At 46.2% G+C, this 8,673-nt stretch overlaps 1 protein-coding gene across 1 annotated transcript; it reads right to left on the reverse strand.

Annotated features, from left to right (window-relative positions):
* Positions 1-2,873: 2,873 nt before the first annotated feature.
* LOC129684831 (uncharacterized) lies at positions 2,874-4,672 on the reverse strand. The gene is made up of 4 exons (XM_055618068.1): positions 4,279-4,672; positions 4,029-4,140; positions 3,286-3,567; positions 2,874-2,923 (listed from the first exon to the last, which is right to left on the reverse strand). Exons 1-3 carry the CDS (start codon positions 4,670-4,672, stop codon positions 3,471-3,473), a joined length of 603 nt encoding a protein of 200 aa, XP_055474043.1. The 3' UTR covers positions 2,874-2,923; positions 3,286-3,470.
* Between the last annotated feature and the right edge of the window lie 4,001 nt (positions 4,673-8,673).

The raw sequence follows: 8,673 nt of genomic DNA on the forward strand, positions 1-8,673 counted from the left end.
ATTGTTCAAACGCAAGGGACTCTGTGAGAAAGGCATTTGGTGGCTAGAGCTAGACTCCCAGGCTCATAAGTCCTCCTCTAACTGTAATTTCTATGGGAGGGGGAGGTCTGTGCCCAGTCTCTGGGGATGATCACTTCAAGGCAGCTCATACAGACCAGAAGGGTGTGTGTATGTGTATTTATTTTTTTAATATGACAAAGCAGGAAGATTTCGCCATTTTCCAATAGTGCTTTACATGCCCATACTCCAGATCATATAAAGTGATTTTCACAGTAAAGCCTTGTTCAGACAATTAACACTCCAGTTCCCAGTCGACTCTTGACCCGTTTTCCTCACTGCAGGCTCAAAGGGCTCCTCAAGGGAATGGAGGTGGCATAAGACTACCGAGGTGCCATGATCATCAGTCACAGCACAGTTTGGGGTGTCACAAAGGGATCCTAAATCTATAGCTTCCTACCATTTTCTCAGGGGTTGTCAACACTAAGCTTCTAGACAGTGACAAGGGTGTCCTTGAGTACCTACTGCCAGGGTAGAATTGTGTGGTGACTTTGAGAAAGGGGGATAAAGGAGGTCTAGAAACGAAGAATCTCACTCTGAGGCTTCCTGTTAGATCACTGCTTCTCACTGATGGGGTTCGCCACCAGCAAAGCCATGTGCCTAACCAAGCCCTTCTTTTGTATGTCTGAGATCCAGGGACCCCAGGATCCCACTGTGGGACCCCATAATCTTTCCTGACCTTTAAAGTCTTTTATACACAACACCTAAGCTGTTTCAGTAGAAACTGCAGAAATGGGGATTGCTTCCAGTCACCCCTCCTGCCCACCTTCTGAACCCTTCTTATTCCTTTTCAGGAACTCCCCCTTTTTGTTGTTGATGACTGAAGACAAACTCTCTTCATTGCTGTCCTGTGGGTGTTATTCTTCTAGGTGATCAGGAAGTGTGTTTTTTTTTCCCCCAGTTGGTTCAGTTTACCTGGGCAGTGAATGAGGTGCTAACAACAAGGTTTCTGTCACACCCAGTCACATATTCACAGATCAGCCAATGTTTCACAAAAGAAAACACAAAAGCTCTAGTTTGGAGCTGTTTTAGAGTTTCACTCCCATGGCCTATGCTGCAGGAAATGGACAGAAACTTACCTGGTCAGTGTGCCCATGTGGAAGTCCCAGACTTACCCAGGCAGCGGAAACAATACTCCAGGGCACCAAACACTCACTGAAGTACTGTTCCCCGCTGCTAGGGCACGACTGAGTGTGGTGGGCTGAGGGCAGTGTACCTTGTCCTTCCTGCAAGTGAATGGCCAGCTTGCTTGGCAGTCACCCCTCCTCCCCACAGCCCTAACTCCCACCCGGCCCCAGGCCCTTGAAAAGTATAAAGTGGCCATCGCTAGACTAAGGCCCTGCCAGGATGGACTGAAGAAACAAACAAGCTTCTTCTGTCCTATCTACTTGCTTTGGGGGTTTTAGGAGAACCCACACAGGTCTGTTCTGCAGGCTCCCACCTTCTACCTTCCCCGCGAAGGAGTGTGGCAGCGCTTCATGTTTTGAACCTTTGCAATACTCCAAAACATAAATTGCTGCTGCATCCCTTCGGAGTCAATGAGGGTGGGGGCTGCTCTGGAGGTACCTGTGAATGAAGAAAGTCTCTGTGAGTAGAAGGGTGCCCCTCCTTGCTCTGCCCCCTGGTGAGAATTAAGTACAATGCTTCCTTCTCAGGACACATCACTCCAAGTTGATGGGCTTTTTATAAGTTAGTACTAAGTCTTAGAACTTTGCTTGATTTTCCAGGATCTGCTGGTGGGGCAAAGGGTGTGGTTTTCACACACACAAACACACACCCACACACCCACTATGTATTTGTGAAAATCAGAGCTATGGAAGATAGTGGGGCTGGGGGAAGACTCTTACCTCAGAAAGTAGGTGAAAAGTGAGATTAAATAAACTGAGACAATTTAGTACCATCTGAATCACTCTTGCCAGCTCCAAAGTCTTGCTGAAACTTCCTGCTGCCTTGTATAAGTCCCCAGCTTTTCATCATTTATTTGAAATCGATGCAAGGAACTTTTGATAATCCAAAAACGCTCTGAGTAGATCCAGTTGGTTGTACTGAGTATTATAGGCATGGCATATAGCCTCGTTTGTGCAGGCAGCAGACATCTTCTTTACCTCATGTAGGTCTCTCCATTAGTACATCAACTATCTTGCCATTAGTTACTTTTGAGGACAAAGCATGAAAATTGTTCTATAGATGGAATCCCTGGATGTTCTCATGCAATGCTGGGCAACTCTAATTTACATTTATCAACATCATGACAAATCAAGACCTTTAAACACTTCATGTCAAATCACTCCTTCTCAAGCAACTCCACAGAAACTCATGTCTTGAAATGGCGGACACTACACACTCCTTAACGATTAACTCATTAGCTCCCACTGTTGCTTTTCAAAATGGACACCCGTGAGCAGTAAGTCACATTCATTCATTTCATTTTGTTTAAACAAAGCATTGAAGAAAGCACAAAAAATATCCTTCAGTCCTTAACCACAAACCTAATAATTAAAACAATAAAACTGTTGTGCCTTTGAAAGTAAAAATACATTCTGTGCATTTAAACAGAGATTCGATGTCACTACATTTCCTGTATTCATTTAAAACTAAGTAATTTTTTCAAAACTAGTACAATGAATGCTGGGTCCTACTGGTTAATTAATTATACAGAGTATGTAATTAAACTAAGCACAAAAATCCTAACAGATTGTGATCAAGTGCTAACAAATGATAAAGATCATGATAAAGCCATTAATAATGATATCCCCCCTCCTTAAGTTAGAATGAGCCTCTAAATTCCATCTTGTTTTGGCTATATAACAAGTCAGTTTCACATAGACTCGGAATAATGGAGAAAAGAAAACATCGGATGGTCTCCCTTAAAAGAGAGAGAAAAACATGTTTAGTAAAGGTACAATTATATTTTAAAGATACATAACTTTCTCCCAATTGAATTTTAAGTCCCCCATAAATATGCGAGCCATCACCTCAGAGATTAAAGTGCCTCCTAATTTAACATTTCCTTAAATTGACTACTTATAAAAACAAAAGTTAATTCGAAGTAACATTAGCGTCAAAGATGAAGGTCCTTCTAGATCATTTTGTTAAGGAATACGCCAGAACCAAATTCATCTATGTATTTTACTTTATCCATTTTTTTCTTCTTGTCACACTACAACGACTTCTATCCCTAGAAAGCCGTATCACTGCCCTGGTATACGTATTTCCCCTTGGGCTCACCTTTACTTACGAAAGGAGGGCACAAAGAGGGGTCTGGTCACTTCTGGAGAGGGTCATTCGCTGATACACTAGACAAAGAATCAATACTGTGGAGTTGCCATAGCTCCACCCCTTCAGAACTGCGATGTATTTGGCCAAATGATTTAAGAGTCCCTTCCTCTCTTCACAGGAGAACGTCTGGTCTTTTAATGTTGCAGATGCCATGCTCCCCCACACCCAAAACACTTGATGTACACGTCCTCTGCACCTTCAAGCCAAACTTTTCCAACGTCCAGTTTCATGCTGGGAAAAAACAAGACAACCTTGAAAAGCGTTAATTAGCGAGAGACAATGTAAAACGAATCTTACATGTCTTTCTGGGACCTTCTTTACTGCTTACAAATGAGAGTCACCCAAAGTCCGTTTACAGACCTACCCTCCCTACCCCGCCACGGCTGACAGCTCGCCACTGCCCCTCACTCCCTTCTCTCTCCCCACTTCTCCCGCTTCACTCTTCTCATCGGTTTTCTCAGAAGTCCCCGCGCCACACTCGCTTGCTAGACATTTTAAAGGTCTGTCCTCTCCCCGCTCCGACCCCCAAACACGCTTTCCGCCCCCAACCCCCACCCAGCGCGACACCGAACTTTTGTTTTCAGGATTATCCCCGTGTCTTTTACAGTCTGCAATGACCAGCATCATAGTTGGGGGGGGGGGAAGGAGAGCCAAAAAGTCCACCCCACCCCCTCTTTTCGATCCCAACTCACCTCTCACTCCACTCGAAAATGGCGCCGAAATCGCAGAACTTCTTAAATTTCATTGTAAGCTTTTTGCAAAGGTTTCTGGGATTTTCCTGCGAAGCCGCTCCGCTGCGTCGACCTAGCAAACAAGTCCGAGAAGCGGGACGGAGGAAGGAAAAGGCGGGTGGGGAGGAGGACAGACAGATCGACTGTCAGACGGAAGGCGAGAAGGGGAGGAAGGCTGTGGCAGGGCTGTGAAAGTTTGAAGAGCAGTCACCTGGACTTCGGAGGGCGCGAGGTTGCGGTGGTGCGGGACTTCGGGCGACGGAGGGGCCGAAAGCCAAGAGCCTGAGGTCGCGGTGCGGGAGCTCGAAGGCGTGGCGGAGCAGAGCCGGAGCAGGGCTGGAGCTGAGCGCAGGGCGAGAGGCGAGCGGGAGCAGCCAGCGCCCAGTGGCCCGCAGCAGCCCTAGAAAAAGCCGGCCCGGGGGGTGTGGCCGGGCGCTGCTCCGCGCCCCGCCCAGCCAGCCGCCAGCCCAGCTCGGAGGCCCGGGGGCGGAAGGGAGTGGGGAGGGGGAGGCCGTGCGGGCTCTCAGCGCCACAGCCTTGGCCTGAAGCCAGGAAAGGCCGGGAAGGACACCGAGAGCCTGTAGTGGCCACGTACAGAGCCTCATTGCCTAGGGTGCTGGGAGACAAAAAAAAAAAAAAAAAAAAAAAAAAAAAAAAAAAACAACAGGGAGAAAGGGGAAAGGGGAGGGAGGTGGGGGAAGCAGAACGAAGAGCACTAGGTAGCTGGGTTCCAGCTCAAAGACCTATGCCACAAACGTCACTAGTCTTCTGGCCCGGTCCTCTGGGCTGAGAGTAGGGTACAGGGCGGCTAAGCAAAGCTGCTTGGGACTGTTTTTCTTGGGGGTGTCTGAAACAGGATGAGGAAACAAGGGACCCTCAGACTGCAGGAGGGAGTGTTCAGCGCTCATTTGTGTCCTGGCTCTGCTGGGCCTCCTGCGCTCTGGAAAACTCTGCCAAACTCTCCCTCAGGTGGAGGACTCCCTTAGGTCCTGGCGGTCCACTTTGGGGGTGGGAATGACACCGAGGCTGGGATCAACAGTTTCTATGTAAGGAAAGTCTTTATGACTTTAAGTTTTGAGTCTGGAGTGGGGAAAGAAAGGGAGTCTTTCTTCTGTATGCTAGATATCCTTAGCTACGACGCTGTTTACTAGGGAGGTGTGAGATGGTGTGGAAGTTAATAACAGACTATCCACATTCTTACAAGATCTGTGCCTAAGCGTAAAGAGATGAAGTGTAAGGGTGACCGCGGTTTTCAAATGATGCCACTGACTTACACACGGGGGGGGGGGCAGGGATGGGTATCACCTAGCTCCCAGATGTTGTTGCATCTAGAGGGAGCCTTCCATTGTACTATATTCGCAACTTCCCTGTGTATTTGCAAACTGTCACAAGAACACAAATCTGGAAAAACCAGACGTGGTGGCGCGTGCCTGAGACCCCAGCACTTGGAGGAAGCAGGAGGAACAAAACTTTAAGGGCGTCCTTCGCTACATAGCAAGTTAGAGGACAGTCTGAGTTCCGTGAGAGACTCTCTCAAAAAAAGAAAATGTGAGAGAAATATCCCTTACAAAATAGCGCCCGGATGCTAAAGATAATCTCGGCTTCCTTCTTTCCCCCTTTCCCGGGTTGGACAAATCTTTGAGCAAGCGGGATGTAAACTCAGCTAGGGTTGGACGGGCAGGGCAATGGGTATTGCTGGTCAGCAACAACCACATACCTGGGCACCAAAAGAAGACCAGAAGGGGACACAGGGGGCAGGTAGAGTGCTGGGCACAGGCGCTACATAGGATCTACGTGGCACATTCGCCTGGGGGCTCAGAGGGAGAGGTTTATTGCCCTGGCAGCTCTTGGCTAAACCTCCACTCCAGCTACCTCTTGTCTGGTCTGAGACTTAGTAACTTCGGTGGCTCCTTGACTAGCAAGTTCATCTGGACATCCGCGAATCGCCAGCAGCTGAGTGGCACGCTGGTAGCTGCGGTGCGGCTCCGGGGTCCTCCATGCTCCCAGAGTCAAGCCTAAGCTTTATTGCGGAGGGTAGGATAGTTTGGAACCGCTTAAAGGAACTGGAACAAGTACAGCAAAACCCACCAGGGAGAGACAGAGAGAGACAGGGAGAGAGAGACCCAGAGAGACAGACAGACACAGAGGCAATCTTTAAACCCGTAAACGCACGCACACGCGCGAAAACCGCACTCATATACTAAAATCGCGGACTCCGACTTCCAAGGTGCTCAGCCCTGCAGTTTCTTGAGCTGCTCAACTCTCACTGGGTTTCGTATTTTACTGTGATACTTCTGCGAGGCCGATCTAATTATAACTTTGAGTTTTGAGAGAAAGATCGCAAAGTCTCAAGGCTAGAATCTCGTGGTTGATAACTTGGGCTTATTTTCATTTTTTTTTCACCCTGGGGGGGGGGGGGGCAGCGGGATGACAGGAAGGTAGAGTTTTCCAGGGTCTGCAAAACTGGGAGTGGGTGGGTAGGTGGGGAAGTAGCCACAAGTATTTTACAGAACGAGATTTTCTTTTCTGGAAAGTGTTCTCTCTCTCTCTCTCTCTCTCTCTCTCTCTCTCTGTGTGTGTGTGTGTGTGTCTGCGTGTAACACTGCGGATAATGTGGATAGTTTCGGTGGGCACTGAAAACTATTTTTAGGAACTCCAAATTTTCTGTTAATTCACAACTCTCCATGGACAGGACTGAAGTTCGCCAGCTTGTCAGGCACGACTGAGCACCAGTCTAAAGCCTCAGACTGATCACTCATAAAGCTCCCTTGCCTTTGGGTTGAGAGCCTTATCTTTGGGTCTTTAAGGTTCGGCCTGGTGGGTCAGTTTGTTTGGATTGCTGCACAGAAACATTCGTTTTTCCTACATAAATACCAGAAGACTCCAGCACTGTAAGATGAAAGACGAATGTGTGACAGGCCCTCTGAGGAAAAATGGTAACAGCTTTCCTTATTAGACTCCTTTTGCTCCATCAGCATACTAAGAGAGCCAGTTGAATATTGATGAATTCTTGGAGGCTGAGTAATGTGGGGACAGGCCCAAGAAAGCAGGGGAGGGCAGGCCTGAGTATTTACTCAAGGGAACAATCTTCAAATAGTTTTTCAAAGATGGTGTCTCAAGGATTTTTCTTAAGATACCGGTAGCAAGCCCTGCTCTGGAAATGGCTTCTCATGTATTAGGCCCTTCCTGACTTACTGAGATAAAAATCACCCTAAAAAGTGGCCTGCCAGGTCATCTTGGGATTAAAAGGGGGAGACAGCCAAGGAGCTTCCAATGGAGGGAGTCAGGGATTTATTCTGGGCCAAGTAGGAAACAGAAAGAAAATGTACACCATGTACTCCACCCCACCCCCTTACTTTTAAAATACTGTTTTAAAGCAGTTATTTTCTGGAAAATAACATGCTATTTTTTCTTTCAATTTTTTTCCCAACTAACAGTCAGAAATTACCTTGATAAATAATTGTAGCTATCGAGGGAGGAGAAGTAGCAGCAGCTTGAAGGGTCTTGGGTGCAGTTGAGAAAAATAAATCAGTCTTAGACTCGAGATATTCACCTTGAGATAGGCTCAACAATGCATTTGGAATAATTTTAGGAGAAAAAAATCTTTTGGAAACAATCATTGAGTAGGTCTTTGGAAATAGATATTAGGGAATCAAGTTGAATTGAATTTTTTTTGTTACAAAGAAAATTTCTAGACATTGAGAGTTTTAATTTTAAATAGGAATGCTTTTTTATGATGTGTGTGTGACTGTGTGTGTGTGTGTGAAGGCCTTGAGTTAGATAAACAGGACTTTCCTTAGGTTGTAAATTTTCAGAAGTCTTCAGAGAGCTAAAACCAGGATACAGTTACAGATTTAACAGAAAGGAAACAAGGAAGTGTCTCCTGTGTTATTGGTAAAGACCCCCACCCCCAAAGTTCAAGCAAAGGCTAAAAGGGACAGTAACTATATAACTATCCGATTAAGCGAAAACAATAGTGTCTTTTATAAACTCAGTTATGAATGCTTTAAATAAACAGTTCCTTGAAAACCTTAGAACTTGAGGGGAATTTTTGAATCTGCACTTTTTCCTTCCACCAGTGATCTCACCAGAGAAACAAATGAGTTAGAACATTTTTCTTCTCTGCCAAGGAGGAGCTTGGGAAGTCATTGATGGCTGTTTTCTTTTCATCTCATGATTTCTTTTCCCTCCCCAAAGATGCACACAACTCGCTGTCTTGAATGGGTGGACACTCTTATTGTCTTAATTATTCCTGGATTTCTTCCTATTAAACTGAACATGATTTCAGATTCCAGAATGTACTGATTGACCTTTGTGTGACAAAAGAGGCCCACAGTGGAGGGAACACCTTAGAGTTTCCTGTGACTGACTGCCCTATCAAATGGCTGGAATTTGCTCTCTGGTCAGTGTGAACTGACAAAGTGTAACAAGAAGCACTTGGAGGCAGAAAACCTATGTACAGACAAGTTAGAGGCAGTTAGTTTCTAACTTGACACTTCTACTACTTTTCTGGAATCTCATCTAATTAGGAAAAAGAGAAGGAAGAAGAAGAAGAAGAGGAAGAAGAAGAAGAAGAAGAAGAAGAAGAAGAAGAAGAAGAAGAAGA

This window comes from Psammomys obesus, unplaced genomic scaffold (assembly GCF_907164565.1).
Source record: "Psammomys obesus unplaced genomic scaffold, mPsaObe1.curated_primary_1811, whole genome shotgun sequence".
NCBI classification, from domain to species: domain Eukaryota; kingdom Metazoa; phylum Chordata; class Mammalia; order Rodentia; family Muridae; genus Psammomys; species Psammomys obesus.